Below are 20,466 nucleotides of genomic sequence, written 5' to 3'. Positions count from 1 at the left end.
TGGTGCACAAACTTAGAAAAATATGTACAATAGTTCCAATAGTGGTTGGACATTGCATTATATCAATTTATTATCAAACTTTTAAATGTAACATTCAGTAAACAACACAGAAAGCAGAACTCCAGTCATTCTTCATGTAACTGATTTTACTTAGAGGTTAGTGACGATGGCAGTTAGCAATTTTTTAGTGTTCCAAAGATCCCTCCAATGCATTATTTGATATCACAGTTGGTACATTCCATCATCAACTTACACAGTAACCATCACAATCATTTGACCACACATTCATCACCCTGCTGACACAGTATAACATGAGAGTTCCTTCAATACGTTTGAGTGTTTTCATTTACTTTGTAATTGACTGCATTAGTAACGTCAGAATGCAATTACATGTACTTCCAGGTGTAGGAGGACCTTCTCATTTATTTTGGTCTGACAGTCAATGCAACGTAGAGGCCAAATTGTTGCGATGAAAATGATGCAGCCCTACATGCCGTGCCGGCCAGCTGCACGCGCGTCAGAAGACGCACGCTACACGATTCAGCAGGACACTGCGGTGAGGAGACACGGGGCATTCCGATTTATAAACTATGAACATGTATTAGGGGAAAAAAATAGACTTATTTGGTCAGTCTATTTGCACAAGTCTATAAAACAGGTGGACCATTCACACAACCGATAGTTCAGAGTTGACCGGTGGTCACCCTCACCCTGAAACTTGTACCAGGTGGCGTGGGACCCAGAGGGACTACAGGCTGAGGTGAGCAATGTTAGGAGCTTGCAGCAACATTTTGCAGCAATTGTCAAAGAAAAAAAATAATAAATGCATGTTTTTAACATCATACTCAAAATAGATTAGAATACAATATTGGGGAGGAAAAAACTTTTTTTAACCCCTTGTTTAGGCCCTTGAAATCGAATCACTTAGAAGCAGCAACATAATGCATTGTTTTTTTTGTAAAGGGATGAATCACATCTAATGTGATCATCCACTGCCAATGGAGGAACAAGTAAGCATTGCTCACACATATATGACCATCAGGAGGTCATATATAGTGTAGTCTCTCTGACACACTCAAGCACATGCTCTCTGCTTCTGACAAATAATATCCACACAATCTGAGAGCCAACTACACAATGGTATTTAACAAAAAAAATATATATTTACATGATATGCCCTCTGTTCTGTCTACATGATGAGACTCCAAATCCAAGATCCGCGCAGTACAGAGGCCCAATAGAAATGTGCTTCCTCACCTCGGAGAGGGGGGATGGATATAATATCAGTTACTTCTCCATCTGGCAGTTTTGGCTGAGTAGCACCATGGCCACAGTCCAATGGCCCTGTATGCCGCACGGCATAAATAGGCGACAAGCCACAACTGATTTTTGAGCAGAAGTGCATTTACTCACATTTGAATCAATGTACCCCTACTGGGTGCAATAATTATTCAGCCTGAAATGTAAACATGCATGTTTTGAGGGATATCACATTCAGTTGTGAGTAGCGAGATGTGTGGATATTGTTTGTCAAAGCACTGCAAATCCATGTTCTTAATGTAGACATCCTTCATTTATCTTTAAAGAGAACTCAATAAATTCAGTGCTAACTTATCCATATAGTGAATCGTGTAACAGCGAGCGACATTATACCACTATGCTTTATACACATGCTGTACAAAAGTTATAAGCAGCATAAATAGTTACTTTTACGTACAAACATTAATTTTTCTTGGTCGGACTGACATTGTAAACAGCCAGAGTTTTTTTGAATGGCAGGACAACGAGAGGTGGGATTTCCTGTTTGTCCCGTTTGTCAAATATCTGATAAAAAAGTAAATACTATCTTATATATTTTCTTATTAGGAGTGCAAATAAAATGTCGATTAATTACATATAAATATTATAGCCAACAACTGCATGTAGTGATAAGGAAATAAAAAGTACATAGCACAGAACATACATGTTAATACATTTTGTATGCAGTATATGGGTCCACCTTAACAAAAAAAGAACAACAACTGCAAAGTAGTATTATGCTATTTACAGAGACCAGCCATTTTGTCACTGCCTCAACTTGATGTGGGACATGGCAAGCCTTCAGAAAGGACCTAACCACATGTAACAGGCAGAACTGGCTCTTTACTGAAACATAAGCACCTCCCTTTGGTTTAAATCCTCTCTTTAAGCAAGGGTAGCAATGACAATAATAGCTACTATATTATTATTTTTTTTATAAAAAAGGCACTGAACTTTGGAAGCAAGGAAAGAACATAAACAGAGAAAAAAATAGACTATTGACTATACCTCCGTGATTTAGGATTTACACTCTGTAAGTTTAAATACAAGCAACGCAATGGAAGAAAAAACAGAACAAACTAAACATCTGTTGCCTATTCTGGTCAGTGTTTGTGGTAGCACCCAGGAATGAGATGTCAAAGAAAAAGAATACCCAAAGAATGCTTTGACCAACTGTAGTGTAGCAGCGAGCAGGAAAGCCGAACAGCGGAGATGACACTGGCTTAAATGCTTCTGTGTAATAGGGCGGAAGTAATATGTAAAAAACTTCCAAAAAATCCTATGTTATGAATGCAGGACATGCTGGGTCAATTGCTTAGCTGGAGTTTAAACCTCAGGCTCAAGCCCCCAGACAACAGAGCTGCATTACAACTGGAACAGCTACCCAAATCTGTCAAATAAGGATTCGCTGCGGTCTGAGGGTTCATAGCCGAGGTGTACGCTCCAGCTAAACACACAGAAATCGAGCCACATTGTCTAGAATTACATCCTTGCTTTAGCACCCAGCATATTTTGAAATCCAGTCGACAGTTTAAAAATGAGTCACAACTGCTCGCCGAATACCTTCCAGATGGAACGGTCACCTTTAAACCGGTAAATTCTGAACCATTTCCCCACCCCACCCTCCAAAAGTAACAGGCGTAATCAAGAAAATCGAGGTGCTAACATTAACACTGCCATCAGGCCTTCCAAAATTAGCAGGGGGAGAAAGCAGCTTCAGGATGATTATTAAATAAAGCCTTCACCCCCGCCCCCACCCCTTGTCTGCTCCTTGCACACCTCCCTTGGTTGCTACTAGTTTAAACTCTGTTCTGTTTTATCATGTGACTGTTACACGCTCAAATAGCTTATGGTCACAGTCAGCAGTGAGAGAGATTTTTTAGACAGGCATAAATAAAAAAAGGATCCAGATCAAAACTAGACACTGAACACGGGTATACAGGTATGAGAAAGGGGAAAAAGACAGGTGTGTAAAAGCTGCATGGTTCAGCATTTACCTCTTTGCAGTCGTCTGTTAATCTTCCTCTGACCAGCACCAACCAATCAGCAGTGTAAACGGAACTCTGCAGCGTCTGAATGCTATGGTAGAGCCGAGGGTTGTAGTGTATAAGGGTCGTGACAGTAGTGTTTCAGGGTGAAATGTGGTTAGCATTGTCATTCGGCGGGGAATTCCCCCTCTGCCCCCCGCCCCACCCCTTCACTCAACGGCGCCTCCTCTGGTTAATCGGGTGCCTGCAGCCTGCAGTGACGGCGGGATTGCGGAATGTAAAGAAACAGCAGCCGGCAGCACGCGCGCTTTGGGCAGCGCTTGTGCTACCGCGCACCCTCCCGAATCAATGGCGCAACGTTGCAGCGAAGGGGACAGCCTACGGTTACAATTGCGATTGAGCCTACTCAGCTGTAGAGGGAATACAAAGATGTTCAAAGACTTTTAAAAAAAAAAAAAGTAGTATGTGCGGATATGTCAGTGAGTTACAGGTTGTACTCTGGTCCCGGGGGGTCCGTCCCTCTCCTGTGGCGGGGGGACGTGGACGCCTTGGTGGGCGAGGGAGACGCCGTGCTGGAGGAGTCGCTCCCAGCCGTGTCGCCGCTGGAGGGCAGGGAGGAGAGCTGGGGTATGGGGGGTCCCCTCTTCCTGGCCAGGAGGCCCCCGTCGAAGGCCCCCCTCTTCCTCGCCTCCTGGCGGGACTCCGCCCCCGCCGCCTCCTCCTCCGGGGGCGGGGCTTTCCTCCGGGTGTCGCCGGGGCTGTCGGGCGGGGGCGGCTGCCTGGGCGGCTCCGGCTGGCCCTCGGGGGCCCGCCCCGCCCACGGCTCCGGGGCCGCGCCCCTTCTCTCCCCGTTGTCTCCGCCCTCCCCCAGTGAGCGCCTGGCCTCCCCCGCCCCCGCTCCCAACCCCGCCCCCGCCCCGGCCGTCGCCCCCGGCGACGTGGCGCTCTGCCCGTTCAGCTCCAGCAGGCCCTTGCCCAGGCTGTTCTGGAATTCGCGGCAGCTGTGGAAGCTCTCGGTGCGGCGGGCTCGGGCCAGCAGGGGGCTCTCTCTGTACGGCCGGAGGGCCCCGTAGGTGGCCGTTTCCGGGATGGGCTCGTGAGCGTGCAGCTGCAGGCTGGGGCACAAAAACATAGCAGGGAAGCGTAGGATTATGGGTAATCCTTATCTAAACTGTCTAATTTGTTTTAATATTTTATTTAGCCATTTCATTAGAAGGAGCTAATGCAGTGGGGACCTCAGGACTTAAACCCACCCTACCCCTGGTGGGATAAAATTCCCAGTCACAGTTCTGTTGCTGACACAGCAGTGATGCTGACCTGGGCAGTGTCTGCTATAGCTCTGGTTCACAAAGTTTACGGTATAGGAGGGGCTTCAGGTGGGTCACGACATACTTTACATAAGAAAAAAAATATTTTCCAATGTAAATACTTTCCTTTAACTTTCCTTTTTCTGACAACAGTCAGAAAATACAGTTTATATTCCCAGTACTAGTTGCAGTGCACATGCAGTTATGCTGTTAAAATTTCATACAACTAAATGCAAAAGTATTTGGACAGTGAAACACTATTTGTTGTTTTGCACTGTACTCCAGCACATTGGTTTGGAAATAAAACAGTGAACATGAGGTTAAAGTGCAGACAATCAGCTTTAATTTGAGTGTATTTACATCCATGTAAATACACTCAATACATAGCCCCCACCCCATTTTAGGGGAGGATTTAGGGGACGACTATGGTGGCTCAGCCGTTTCTTGGTCAGCTGTGTGTCTTCATCAGGTCGCGCACAAGAAAGCAAACAAAAGGTCTAGACTTGGTTCTATGTGTGGAATTTGGGTTTTTACAGGGGTTCACAGGGTTGTGACCCAAACTGACCTGGAGCAGGACTCCCGTAGCCGGCTGTGCTGCAGGACCGAAGGGGCGGGGCTGATGTTGGGCGTGGCGCAGCGCGACGTGCTCAGGTCACATTGGTCCAGCAGCTTCAGTAGCTCCTCCTCCGTGGGGCCGCCCACTTCTTCTCAACACAAACAGAAGGAGATTTGTTTACTGCATTTATCTCAGGGGGGCTTAATTGGTACAACGCCACAATAAAGTACTCCGTCCATGTAAATACACATAAACAAATATCTGTAAAAACAATCAATATAAACCTTGCATAATTTTGTAGCCTATTTTTTTTCTTAATAGACCAAATAATTATTTTATACATATCATTTAATTAGAATTTATTATTCACAGTTCTTAATCATGAAACACAGCTGTTCCAATTAAACCCCATGTGCTCCAGTTGATGAGATTGTGTTTAAACACAATGCAAGACAACGGTTTTTATTTCACAAGCATGCAGTTCACTTATCATAAACACAGAAAACAAAGATTTTCTATCAATAGTTCATGAGGTTGCCTTCTTTGGAACACTTACGGGAATAACTGGCACACCAGGTATTAAGTCCATTCTGGATATTTCATATACAGTACTTCATCTCAAATGTCAAAATGTTTATAAATGAAGTCATAACTTCAAATGAGCCATACATCTTTCATTTTTACTCAAGTATGTCTTCAGAAAATGTGTAACAGACATCTCAAAAAGGTTTAAACTTAGATTTGAGTGGACTAAATAGGCACAGTTACCATTAACTTTCCTTACTTCCATATATAGAACTGTGTGTAAAACTATGTGGGGCCTTTTAAAACATTCTGGGGGTTTCCAAGGTTGCATTTATGGAACTTATTTAAGAATTTCTCATGCTAATTCAAGGGACATCTCAAGGGCTTTCATGGTGAATTTTCAAATTCTCACATTTTTGTAATCAAAGTGTTGTAATGGGCTTTGGCCAAACCTGCACAGCCACAGGCCTTACCAGCTTCCCTCTTGGCCTTGTCCTCGGTCTTGTTGGCCAGGTCCATGGCGGTGGTGAGGTCCCACATCTGGATGCTGCCGTTGCCGTGGCCCGTGAAGAGGTACCGGCGCGGCCGGGACCCCATGCGGCTGGACCCCTCGCACTCCCGCACCGTGAAGCAGGTGATGGTGGTGCCGTCCACCGCCTGCACCTCGCAGATCCTGCAGCCGAAAACCCACCAATCAGAACACGCCGGCAAACAACACCGGCAAATCACCACACAGATTGTATCCCCAGGAGACACTAGGAATATCTAAATGTATAAAATGTGAGTGTATAAGATTTAGTAAGACTATTTTTCTCTTTTTGCAAGGATAGCTTGATTAGGCATATTCTGGCCCTGTGTATAACAAAATGGTACTAATCTGCAGCAACACACTTAAAAAACGATGAACTAAAATTTTGCGTCAACAAAAAGACCAGAGAAAGCAAATTATGTATCGATCATTATTTGTTTCCTACTGGGCCAGTCGTCTTTGCCATGAAGACTGGTTTACAACTGCAGACTTTCATGAAATTCAAGCTGTCCTAAACATTTTAGAACATTTTGATTCGGCTTTTTATCTTTGCAGAACAATAAGGTTCTGTATATTATTATAACTCTAAGTTTCATTAAGCTTAATTTAAATCCACGCTGGAGACAGGAATAAGATGGAATAGTAAGGTAAGGTCAGTAAGGATCTTAATCAGTAAGGTCTTCAGGAATGGGGTAGATAATCTTGGTCATGTTTCATAATGATCTACAGAAATGTGTGTGTGTGACGGAGTAGCTGCTTTTGAAAATAAACAAAAATTGCGGATTGCAGAATGCTGAGAAATAGATAATTTGACCTGAACAGCCACTGCTTACGCAAATCTAGGTTTTTTAAATAATAGGAGATTACATTACATTACATTACAGGCATTTAGCAGACGCTCTTATCCAGAGCGACTTACACAACTTTTACATAGCATTTTACATTGTATCCATTATACAGCTGGATATACTGAAGCATTCGGTTAAGTACCTTGCTCAAGGTAAAACGCAGTGTCCTACGGAATGAACCTGCAACCTTTCAGTTACAAGCCAGTTCCTTACCCACTGTGCTACACTCCGTCCCCGAGATAAATATTTAAATGGACAATAGTCTAAGAACTATGAAAACATTAGCCCGTATTACCTTTTACCAGTTGAAGAGAGGCGTACAAACAGCTTGTTGGTTATTGGAATGACTTTCTGAATGAACACCTGCTGGTCATCCCTCTCTCCAAAAGGGCCTGAAAACAATTAAAAACCACTTATAACCCAGAATCATAAATCATCTCAATTTCCCATATGAGCTCTCACACATTCATGCAATGAACCTTCACAGTTTTCATAAAGGTCTAGGCCTCTGGGTTTCAGAGTAGCAGTGCTATCTAAGCCAGTCAATGACCAGGTTTTGCAGTCCTGACTAGAACACATAGCACATGAAGAGAATTCCCTGTGTCCACAAAACTGTCACTGTATAACCCCGGGTCCACTTTGCACCAATACATGATGACCCTGCACAAGGACCCTCTTTGCCTCTTCCTTCTCCTCCCCTCCTCTCTTCCCCTTCCCTCCCTCCATCCCTCCCTCCTCCCTTCCGTCCTCCCCCTCTCCTCCCCCCCGCTCACCGATGTCGTTCCCGGAGCAGTAGCTGCCGTGGCTCTCCGCCTCCTCCAGGGAGAGGATCTTGAAGGAGGCGAGGGGCGTGGAGCCGGGCTGCGTGGAGATCATGCCCCGGAAGCGCGTCACCGTCCACGTGCGCACGTGGTTGTTATCGGCGCACACTGGAACCGGCGGGGCGAGAGGGCGCAGCGTGAGCGCTCAGGGCATTTCCATCAAATGACCCAGCAGTCCTATATGGCCATTCTATGTCAGGGGTGATGGGCTTCAGTCCTGGAGGGCTGCAGTGTCTGCTGGTATTTGTGCTTTCCTTTCAAACAGCAGCCAATTAAGGCCTTGATTAAGACCAAGGTGGGTGGACTCTTTAGCTAATCAATGATTGAAATGAATCACCCGTGCAGAAACACACCAAAAACCAGCAGACACTGTGGTCCTCCAGGACTGGAGTTTGACATCCCTGCTCTATTTGGAATCCACGTTTACACATTTTACACATTTACATACTTGAATATGTTCATCAGCATAGTTGACTGTTATCAGGACAAATGGTTTGAACACATTACAGTTATTTGCTCTAAAGAGTGTCAATTATCATTTTCTGCATGTATTTTCTGTACTGATCCTCTAAGTTACCCGTTTGACAGCACTTGTATACTTTGTTTTGAAAGTGGATAACTGGATGCATACAAATGAGTTTAATGTAACACAATATGGAGAAATGTAACACAACACATAACTGACTGAAATGTAGCTTAATGTACTGCACTGGACATAATGGAAAACACAACATAACATGGTGCAATGTAACTGATATACACACGCCCCCGTCCTCCAGAACGTACGCCCACCTGAGACCAGGTGTTTCTCGGAGAGCATGATCTTGGTGACGGGGCTCCGGTGCACCGTGAAGGTCTGGAAGAGCTGGGGCCCCGACCCCACCGTTTCGGGGTGCTGGACGATGACCCTCACCGCCCCCGAGCTGGTCCCGTAGGCGATCTCAATCCAGTTCCCACTCACACCTGGGGAAACAGGGTCGCGTCAGTGACAGTGGGTGAGGAGCATCATGGGTAAAATAAAAAGGGTGGGGAAGGGTGGTGGCTCACTGGTCTTGGGCGTGAGGTAGACGCTCAGGGCGGTAATGGCATCGTTGGAGGGGTCGTGGTACAGCTCCGTCACCAGGAGGTCGTTGTCCTTCATTCTCAGAGGGAATTTCTGCATGTCTGAACGCCAGAGACATAAAAAGAGAATCATTTCTCACTTTTTAGGTAATTTCTGAAATGCTACACCAGTGGTGCTCAATCATGTGCCACGGGCCAAGGGTATGCAGGTATTCATTCCAACCAATCACTTCAGCTGCTGATTTCACTAACTAGTTGTCTACTCTCTGGTTGGCAGCATGTTAATTAGTGAAATCAGCAGGTGTCGTGATTGGCTGAAAAAACCTGCATACGCTTTGGCACATGTGTGAGCAACCCCTGCGCTACACAAACAAACAAGCTAAATATTTTTTCATTTTTATGATTGAGTAGCTCCTGTACTACAAGGCCACACAAGCTAAATATTTTTGCATTTTTACAGATTCAATACACGTGAAAGAATACTGCATATGACACAGGGTGTGCGATGCAAAAACGGAACGTTCTTGCAGCGGTGGCTTGAATTGCTGATGGTATCGGAGCTCAGGCGGTGTCCTGCAGGGCATGGTCGAGAGTAAGTCATGGTCTTAGCTGCGGGCGTGGCACAGTGATCACAGCCATGTCTCACCAATGTAGTAGATGGAGCCGTTACTGCAGCCCAGCAACAGGAAAGATCCGGCCGTGTCACAGCTAGTGATGGGGACTACATCCTGCACCTGATAGGACAGAGAGAAACCACATTACTCTCCTCCTTTCATACACCCGCTCATGCACACATACACATTTCATAAACTGCATCATCAAAACCAATGGGAAAGGATATATACATTAGACCATAAGAATGTTGCATGAAGAGGCCATTCAGTCCACCTACTCTTGTCATTTTTATCTGCCATCTACTTCCCACAAAATTCTGACATAATTGGAAATGTTATGAAGTACAGAACTTTTTTGCCACTCCGTACAGTTTCACACAGTTTGACCTTTGACCAATGAAGCAACCTTTGACCCCTGAAGTACAGGTACTGGTCTTTGAGAACATGATGTCGATAAGGACACAAAATGCAGCACCGACTTCAACATCTCTTTATTTAGTGGTCTTCTCTTGACATGATTTCATAAGCCACAGCGTCAACACCAAAAGGAGTAGATTTTCTTTGACATATTGTCATTTGACAAACCAATGTGCTTAACAGCCTGTATTTTTGTCATTCATTTCCTCACTTGTTCCACGTTTCATAATCTGCAGCATCGATGGCAGTTTGCAAGACGGCAAAAGAAAGGTAAGTGGAACACAGTTTTGCTTGTTGACCAATGGCCAATTTAATGGCAGATGGGAAGAGAAGGGTTGAGGTGAAGTTTGTGTGAAGTGTCTCACCTGCCAATGCTGGGTAACAGCGTTCCACACCCCCACCTTGCCCGTGTGACTGGTGGCTACCAGCTGACTGCCAATGAAGAACAGAGAGTCCACAGGCACACCCAGGCTGAACACACCTGAACACAGAGAAAGAAACTGAACACCTCTGGAAAAATAAAAACAAGAACAAAGACAGATACACCTGGACAGACACACTGGCAGATTGAGCACAAGTTTACATAGAGAAACACATACAGACATGCAAGCATGCAAACATACATGCACTCATATGCATACTCACACATACAAACACACACACACACAACACACACACACACACACACACACACACACACTCATGCACATGCGTACATACACATATGTGCTTAGGCATGTAGCTCACTCTACCTATCTCATTCCCACTGCCTCCATCTTGGATGCTCCAGAGGATGATGCTGCTCTCCGATGCCGCGGCAACCATTTTGTCCTTGTCTCCATGGGGACCACCCACCACCTTCGCATTGAGCGCCACACGTTCGATCGCCCAGTCCAAGTAAGGGCTGGAGAATACTTGCTGCCATCCTGAAGATTCCTTTATCCTACAGTGCATTTACACACAGGCACACAAGCACTCAGACTTAACTTTCTGCTCTAAGCACACTAAATGTTTTTCTATGTTGTATCTGAAGGGCAAAGACACAGATGGAACCCTAACAAACACACAAGCCTCTCATATGGATTTATTTGCACTTGCAGTGAAAGAGCTACCTGTAACAGATGACAAAATGTGCATATGCTGCAACAATCCAGTTGTGGTGCCCGGCGACAATGAGCACTTTCCTGGGGTCTACAGGTGACCCTGTGGAAGACATAACCAGAAGAAAAAAAAAAATTACCGGGAACAGTTCACAACAGCACATGCACAGTCAGGAACCAAGAACCAAAAATATGGCATGTATGCAATAGCTCAGCTAAGTTCAGCCTTTGCCATTAGTGAATCTCACATTGTAACGATTTGCTAGCTCAACATCAATATGCACAGAGGGGCATATTGAAACATTTACAGAACATCCATCGACAGCAACTGAAACCTGCTATCTCCAAGATTACAATGCACGTTAAGTGCTTAAAGAGTTGCTGATTTGTGTATAAAATATTTGTGCTACTGAATTTGTTCAGAAGTAATTTACATCCCAGGAACATTTTACCCGACATGCTAAGTAGCCTCCAACACTTCCAATATTGTTTTTAAGCACATGAAGTTCCTTTGGCAATACCCCCAATATGCCACGTTTATCATGTGACACTCCAGGTATTTTGAATTTAAAATTTTGACCGCAAGTAACATGCAAGCAGATGCTGGTAACTGCTATAGCTGCCAACAATAGAAGTGGTTTAATCTATATTGATTATATTAAAAGAATGAAACCTAGTCTTAGCAGAGTCCATTTCAATGTGCAGTCAGAAGCGATGAAGCTCACTGCTTTAAAATGGAGGTTGGCGGCCCCCATAGACTCACCCAGTCTTTGGAGGTCCTCGGCACCAGGGGCCCCGTGAAGGGCGGTCTGCGGGGAGGCCCTGGGGAGGCCCCCCTCAGCCCCGCTCGGCACCGGTCGCTCCTCCTGGCCAGGGGCAGCCGCGGCGGGGACAGGGCTCTCTTTGCGGGCTGGGATGGCTGAGGGCACAGAGGACAGAGAGACCGCAAAAATACTGTGAAGTGCCAACCACTTATTTAAACCAGGGGTGCACAACTCCGGTGCTGGAGGGCCCTTGCGTGCTGTTTTTCAAACAATTACCTTCGTTCATTTCAACATCTAACTATGTGATAACCTGTTGAGCACAGTAAGGTCTTTAGGATACACCTGCAGTCTACGGGTGTAGTTGGTGCTTATACAATTCAAGATATGATTGAGCTAATGATTGAGTTGGATTCTGAAATGGATCGGCCCTTGTGGAACCCTGATTTAAACACTAAACAGTGTTAGTTAATTGTTTATAACAGTTTAACCAATCTGGAAAAATGTGGAAAGAATAATTACTTTTTCAGTTTACTTGTTCAATTTAGGGATTAAGATCATTTTTCTAACTCAAACTGGTGTTTCTTCTTCATTTTAATGAAAACTATTCTAAACAACCCTCATTTTGAATAATTCTGTTTTGGGGTAATACCTGAATCAGTAAATGCATGTAGTACCGATACATATGTATTATTACAGAGTCATATCCAGTTAACAAAATCCTAATACATTTTCAAGTGCTTTCAGATCGTGAAAGATGCTACTTCAATGCAATGTGTTATTACGTGTGGCACCCATGCTACTGGCACTCTAGGGGGCACTGCAGATCCACCTGCAAAACTGCAACATTTACAAATGTATTACGCCCATCCTGTTTCACATACATGCACTGAATTTCACATGCCTACCTCCTCATCCTGAAAAAATAATTTCATAGAACCCATAACATCTGCCACATTGGATTGTCCACCATTTTCAATTTTCTTAAAACTTTTTTGTTCTTCTCCAACAATATTTACCTGATTCTCAGCAAATTAGGCATAATCTATGCCACATCAATGTGTTACATTTTGAAGGAAATATGGATATATCAAAAGATGGCCACAGGACTGTAATTTAAATTTAGCAAAAATGGCTGACCATGCCCAAAATATGTGTACGGCCTCAAATTTGTGTCTATTGCAACAATACTTCAGGGGATGATAGACAGCCTGCACAGCATGCACAGGCTCACAGGGTTAGGCCGGAAACACACCCTACGTAAGTACGTGAACGCAGACGCTTTAAGCTATGCAAAGTCAATTTCACGCGTAGTTGTGTTCTAAAATGTGTCACCTGAAATTCTTGATGCAGCGCAAGCGTGAGTCGCACTTTCAAGCGTCGGAGCGAGGGGCATTACAGCAGGTAAAAGCCGTCTTCTTCCACTTGCGCTTTCTTCTGCTCAGTATTTCGCAATTGTCCTGAATCGCCCCCTTGAGGTCTCAGGATTATTAACTCCATATGGACATGAGAACGCACGTTGAGTAAGCGCAACTGAGCCGTGCGTTCGCAGCGCGTCGGCCTGCCACGGTCATTTGCATCTGCGTACTTGCGTAGGCTTTGTTTCGGGCCTTATTGTGCAATAGGACCTAGAGGAGGGCGCTTGTTGCAAAATACTAATTTGCATAGGCTCCACAAGGAAAAATTTTACTAAATTTGACAGGAACCCTCTGAAAGCTTCCCTGCAACAGTGCTGAGTGCATTCCCCTCAGTCCACGATTTTTAAAGAAAATGAAACATTATTTATATGCATATATTGTGGAAGACTTGACCACACCTCCGTTAAATCCAGTCTCTGTTCAAATATTTGAAATGTACAAATTGAAGAGTGACTCATGTTGGGCATGTGTACCAAATTTCATGTGACTACCACCCTAGGGTGACGCTACAGCACCACTTCAAATTAGCCACTTCATAGTGCCACCAGCAGAATTTCAATATTGAAAGAATTATTGCGGCCACCCCCTTTCACTTACGTGCACCAAATTTTGTCCACATGCGTACCTCCTCCTCATATGACCTACAGGGGCTGCTTTTTGTAAAATACTCATTTGCACTGGCTCCATAGGCCCAAAAGCCCAAAACTGACAGGAACCCTGAGACAGCTTCCATGCAACAGTCTTGAGAAGCACACCTCCTCACTCCAAGATTCTTAAAGAAAATTACATCTGAATATGCATACAATGTGGACAACATATTTCACCTATTTGACTGCACCTACTTCAATTCCAGCCTCTATTCGAATGTTCTGAAATGTACCACTTTAAGAGGGACCCACATAGGTCATGTGTATCAAATTTCATGCCACTACCACAATAGGTGGTGCGACAACACCACTTCAAAATTTCAATTTTCAAAAAAATTATAATTACAGATGTACCCTAACATCCAGTACACACCAAAGTTGATATGAATGGTATTTTGATTAGGTTTGCAGTCCATGACAAAGTATGCCCCAATGCACCATGACTCACCCTTGTTGCTTGGCCCCTGACATTGCTGTTGGTAGCTATATTCATTATTATCACTATTATTATCATCATCAACCCCCAACTCAGCTCTGACAGGTATACCAGTGTGTTACACATGCAAACAAAGAACAACAGACGCATTTAGTACAAGCTGGAAGGCATTGTTTCACCAGAGGGGACGGTTGCTAGAAATGATGGCTTATTATCATAAAGCAGGACACAAAGACCTGTCAATGACATAGTAGTATCTCTGTCAACTTGACTACCACTGTGCTTTAATAGAGTCTGTGGACATACCTGGAGGGGGCAGGTAGCCATGGAAGAGCACGCTGCCACACGATGACCTCTCCAGCTCCTCACACAGTAGCAACCGCCGCACTGCCCATAGCAACCACGGCAGGAGAGGGAACAAGTTCACCCAGAAATAAACAGCAAAGGAGGAAGAAAATTAACTACGAAAAGTGACACAATGAACTGATTCACTCAACAGCAAATCACAACAATACATTAAATCCAGGCATCTCCTTGGGAACATGTATCAAAACTCAGGTTTCAGGTTCGTACTACTTTGCCAGTGTTGACCATTCCTGAACTGATGCCTTACAAATCTGAAAGGGTTGTCTGGAAACAGCATTTGAGCTAATCGGGTTGCCACGGAGCCATCTGCCCAGATCAAAGTGCACAGCTGAAGTGCGTGCACTGCACACTCCTCTGCTGTACTTGCCAAAATGCTAGTGATTGTTTTTCATACTACGGGCCACACTGTAGGAGAGCTGGTAACACCAGCCTGGTGTGTTGCAAAGATGAACAGTGGTGATATGAACCACTGTAGCCTATATCACTCCTAATTATCTGTAATATAACTTAAGTACACGGCCCTGGTTCGAACCTGTGATGTCTGAGCTGCAGGGTCCATCCTGCGGTTGGTGACCCTTGACCTACTAAGCCACTCAGGAGCTTCATCAATGGTTTTGCTTCCTATTTTTGTCTGACTCTACAATTTGATTAATCACACTTATTAAGTGAAAAATATTTAATGTGCCCATCGAAAGCATACCTAATGGTGTTATCCCATAGAACTCTGCTTCATGTCGAAGAATGTTAATGTTCACTCCCCTGTGGAAGAAAAAGTATGCCTTTGACATTATTGCCTTTTCAAAGGAAGTTTCCCAACAGTATCTCCAGCCCCAGCTGTAACATAGCGGAGAATGTTTCCCAAATCACCTACCGTAGGTCTAGTTCTTTCGTACGGAGGAAATTCAAAATCGGTGCAAATGCTGTAGGGTCCCTGTCAATAAATATCTGTGAAACAAAGAAGCAACACAGCACAACAAAGTAAAACTTTGTTCACAGACACACACATATACACACGCACTTACACACATTTCCAATTACATTTCAGAAAAACTTACACCAGGATGCACACTAAATGTACACAACTTAAATTTTTACCAATTCCTTTTGTCTCTCCCATTTAGTCAGTGAATATATCTGGTATATGTGGCAGTCTTTAAGGCAGTGAACATTGTAAAATGTAAAATTCCCTAAGCGTCACTTCTAACACTTTGGCCCAATGAACAAAATACAGTAAAAAGAATGTGAAAATAAAAGACAAAAATGAATGAATAAAAAAACATGACAGCCAGAAAGCTTGAGGGACCGCTCTCTACAGTGTAGAACAACTGGTGGGAAAACAGTACTCACAGCTCCAGTTTCATCCCGTAGCGTGGATATCCTGCCACTCAGCAAACTGAAAAACAAAACGGTAGAGCCATGAGAACCGAACCACTGAGGCCTTCACCCACTGCTGGCACTGCAACTGTTCTTACCAGCTGTTACCCATAATGCATCAGGCAGGTCACAACACTTGAAAATGTTCTTATGATTACAAATTCATTTCACAGCCACCTACACACTGTACAATTAAGCTAGACATGTGCTGCCTAACATTTAACAATACAGCCTTTTTCAGCATCAAGTACACAGGAAGATATTCAGAACAATTTAAAGTTTAGTTTGTCAATTTAAAGAATAATTGAGATCAATACAGAATTAAAACCAATTGTTTTCTCACTTAGAAAGCTGACAAAAACAATAATGTTTTTGAGAAGCAAGAATTTGACAGGATTTCTGCATTTAAAATGTACGAGTAGAAATGCTAGAAACGGGTTGCAAAACCAGTGGAAACAGGAGAAGTCACAAGTCAGTTTGTTTTAAAATACAACAGCCAACATCTTCCCAGTAAGTTTGATTAAAGATAAACTTTATTTTAATGTTCTAAAGGCAGTCAAAAAAAAACTTATCTCCAATAATAAGTATTTTCATAAGTATGTGCATATATAATTTGCATAGTTTTTGCAAAAATGTAACAAGTTAAACTCAAACCGGTAAAGCAGGAACCTACCTTGAGAAGAAAGAGTCAGGAATCCACATCAAAGTTTGCCTGGAGGTGCTGAACCTGAAATGGATGGACATTATGTAACACTGGGCCATTTCCATTACCATACACATTAAAGGTCCAAGAAATTGAAATCTGTGAATTCTTTGATCATGTGTTGTTTTCATACTTTTTTTTTTGCCAGACCCAGAAATATTTTTTAATTATTCTTGCAAAAATACAAACAAACAAAAAAAACCATAGAATAGCTTATCCCAAAATTGGCTTGCTTTCCCCCTTAGCTAAACGCTAGGTTATCAATGGCCGGGGTTAACTGGGTACAATGTACGCCGCTGAAACGCTATGACCGGTGAAATCCTTTCTACTTCCTCTTGCTGCTTTTGTGCAGGCCAGCTAAAATGCCTAAGCATTGTGCCCTCTCTGGATGCAGAAAAACCATATGATTTCGGCATATGATTTTTTTTTCCGATGAAGGAAGAGAACCACAAGAAATGTGTTTCATTTCTGGAGGCCCACAGGCACTGCAATATTGCAATAACCCCAACAGTTGATATTTGTAGTGACTTCACCAACTATCTGCAACAATGTGGCTTTGCTAAGAATCTTACGCGGGCACATGGTGTAGTGCCTTCCTTCCCTCCCTCTCAACCGTGCTGCTAGTGACACGCCCGTTGGTCTCCGAACAGATGCGTGATCAGAAAGTAGGCCTATCGTTAGCTAGCGATAATTAAATAGCATTCAAGTTAAGATATACTATACAACAGTAAAGCTTAGCTTATGTTGCTTTCTTTCGTGTTGCTGGGTAGCTACTGCACTGAACAACCTGCCCTAACCTAGTGACAAGGAATGGTCTAGTTTCCTGGACCTTTAAAACTACACCTAGTACACAATAAAATATTTTATTCCACAAGAAACCTCAAAAGCAATTAATGAAATGTCATGTCTTCCACTAACATTGTGTAATGACCATTCAGGTGATAAAATGCATTCACTCTGAGTCATGGTGCTCCACCAACTGAGCAGTGCACAAAAACAGGCAGAACTTTAACTGACTGAAATGAAGAGTGGTGGCCATGTTGACAAGGTAATACTTGGAATTTGGGGAGAGCTTTTGCCACTCTTTGACATTAGTGCAATTGGGATTTCATTGATCCCACTTAGAAAGAACTCTGGTTAAGTGCTTCATGTCAAAGGACAGCAAATCTTGAGCCTGGGGGTTTTTCCTGTTAGGAGAGAACAGTACCACACATAGCACTGCCCCAACACCACCTGATCAAAGCTGATCTCTGTGTACGAACTGATCTCCTGTGGAGGTACTACTGCAAGTACTAACAAAGAAGACTGGACTCAATGGCTGAGAGGGCTAGGGGCAGGGGTTGTTGACACAGGCAATGGCAAAACAACCATTTTAATTTGAAAATCAGCTCATTCCTATCAGTCATGTGGATGCAGAAGAAAACGTTCAGCTTATTAGTTCTGCATTTCATTTGTTAGTGCATGACATAGAGATCACTGCCATTTAATGGTGTAACATAACATGTGACCTGTCCAAAAGCCTTGGCAAGTAATTAAGGTAACTATTAAAACAGTTAATGGAGAAATGTAATACAATACAGGCAACTATAAATTATGTAACAGGTTTCTGCATCCAGTTCCACCATCATTTAACTTTTGAAAGCTCTGTAGAATTATAAAAACATGATAGGATTTCACACTTAGACCTTAGAATGTTTTCATATTGAAACAAGCTTATTGACCTTAAATTGAGCAAATCTACAAATATTTAATTATAATGGAGGTGGGTGGATTTGTTGCTTTAACTAATGTTTACATTACGACGTGCAATTAACCATTTAATTTAGAGCCATCAAATTAATTGTAAAATGAGGGTTGCAACATCGTAGCAGCTAATTACGGACAGTGCACATAGTGCATTTGAGAGAAAAGTATTTCGGTTTTCTGATATTCTGCAACGCAAATTGTTAGTGGCATTGCACGAATATTTGAAAATATTTAATGCACTATTGCAAGAAACATTATCAGTACAAATGGCATACTGACCGCAGCTGTAAACCATTGGCCAGAACTGAAACCACAATACGTTTTAAATGTGTGGATATACATTTGATCTTTAACTACAGCGAAACTAAATCGCTATTGCCAATTCACCCGTGAACACAGAAAACTGTCGTTTACAATGATTCTTATTTAATTTTTTTTTAGCTATGTCGATGGCCTGACAATGTTGGAGATCACACATTATAATATATGCTAGCCTACATTATATTACGGCAATCATCACATTAATGAATATAATGAATATACGCGACAGAAACGTGGGGATTTCACGTCTGACAACTCGACTACGACTAGTCAATAACGCATGTAGCCTAAATAACACGTCTTAAATGCAAAGTACACCAGAGACTAGCGGACTACGACAGCTAGCAGTTCATTACGCAACAGCAACGCAAATTAAATACAAATAGAATGACTTGACAATAACTCGTTTTGAGTTCCTTAAACGAATAACTGCCCCCTAAAAAGTCATATGAGTGTACAGAGGGTTATTCAAGACTTCAATCTAACTTCTAACTCATATACATACAGTCTGCATGTGAGTTTTCAAAGGCTACAGTCATCCTAACCGAATAAAGTGAAACCTTCGGTTAAGCTACGGTATCAACATTCGGGCCTGTGTCACTCGACTATCTCCAGGCAGTCAATATTGCTGTCCGCTACGTTATTCCGTCCGCACGCCACTTGGAGACTATTATCTGTATTTAACTAGATAACCACTGCATCACTTACCTTGTACCTCCGACATTAAGTTGAATAATTTCCCCCGTTCCCGTTGTTACACTGTTGCAATTCCCGGCCATGTTCTCTCCCCTTTCCCCCGCAGGCACCCACGCCAGCGCACAGCAAGACCAGGCTGTCAAATGTTTTCAATTTCCAGTTTTTAAAAAGAAAAACTCCAGTTATTCCTCTTCCGAAACTCGCTACTACCCCTCCCGCCTAACTTCCCCCTCCCAGAAATGCACCTAACTAACGAGACTTCCTATTTTACAATTTTATGGATCGGGAGAGGGGGGCAAATATGACCAGTTCATCGTGTTCACAGGCACGTCTCTTGGGTGTTTTGAACTGTGTACCGTGTAATATAGGCTCAGGTCTCGCAACGGGTGTGTTTTGTCAAATGGGTGCAACACAGCACCCCTTGTCGTCGCATTTCACAGTGTTCAACTGTGCATAGGCTATGATCCAGTCGACTACACCAGCTACCGCTCCCACTACGTCATTCCCAGATTCTAAAACTCGCAACTTCACACAAGAGAGATTAATGCAGCCACTGTTCTGTATGTATTACACCGTGACGTAGCACAGACAAATGGGTTTATCCGGAAATGACGAACCCAGGCGGGAGGGGCACTGTCTGGCGATGTGGGCATTGTCCTGCCAGCGAGGGGACAGGTAACAGGACAACCGGGACGACAGCATGACATTGGTTAACGTAAAGAAAGAGCAGCATGACGTTACAATAAAAAGGCTGATTAAAATCTAAATAAAAACTAACAATGTTAATGACAGATTAAATATTAGATCAGCATTCACATCTATAACTGATACTTCAGATGTAATGACCCACCCAATAATTTTGAGTTTGACCGATACAAGAATAAAATCGCAAGATATTTATTGCAATGCACTCACCCTGCTGGCTTTTTAGA

At 43.3% G+C, this 20,466-nt stretch overlaps 1 protein-coding gene across 1 annotated transcript; it reads right to left on the bottom strand.

Moving 5' to 3' along the window:
• Positions 1 to 45: 45 nt before the first annotated feature.
• Positions 46 to 20,098, bottom strand: kctd3 (potassium channel tetramerization domain containing 3). Its single transcript, XM_064332268.1, has 18 exons — positions 19,547 to 20,098; positions 16,742 to 16,795; positions 16,042 to 16,087; positions 15,566 to 15,639; positions 15,395 to 15,453; positions 14,635 to 14,715; positions 11,830 to 11,985; positions 11,079 to 11,169; positions 10,719 to 10,909; positions 10,332 to 10,447; positions 9,582 to 9,669; positions 8,921 to 9,037; positions 8,666 to 8,836; positions 7,826 to 7,981; positions 7,348 to 7,444; positions 6,149 to 6,348; positions 5,160 to 5,298; positions 46 to 4,402 (listed from the first exon to the last, which is right to left on the bottom strand). Exons 1-18 carry the CDS (start codon positions 19,615 to 19,617, stop codon positions 3,772 to 3,774), a joined length of 2,538 nt encoding a protein of 845 aa, XP_064188338.1. The 5' UTR covers positions 19,618 to 20,098; the 3' UTR covers positions 46 to 3,771.
• Positions 20,099 to 20,466: the final 368 nt, after the last annotated feature.

The sequence above is a fragment of the Anguilla rostrata genome, chromosome 1 (assembly GCF_018555375.3).
Source record: "Anguilla rostrata isolate EN2019 chromosome 1, ASM1855537v3, whole genome shotgun sequence".
Taxonomy (NCBI): Eukaryota; Metazoa; Chordata; class Actinopteri; order Anguilliformes; family Anguillidae; genus Anguilla; species Anguilla rostrata.
This window is presented reverse-complemented; position numbering and strand designations above follow the sequence as displayed.

Excerpts from the sequence above, each read along its gene's own strand:
- kctd3 (XM_064332268.1), bottom strand. The coding sequence starts at position 19,617 with ATGGCCGGGAATTGCAACAGTGTAACAACGGGAACGGGGGAAATTATT. Across the intron at positions 15,454-15,565 it reads ACGAAAGAACTAGACCTACG|GGGAGTGAACATTAACATTC; the intron begins GTAGGTGATTTG and ends TTTCTTCCACAG. Across the intron at positions 9,038-9,581 it reads CGGCTCCATCTACTACATTG|ACATGCAGAAATTCCCTCTG; the intron begins GTGAGACATGGC and ends TCTGGCGTTCAG.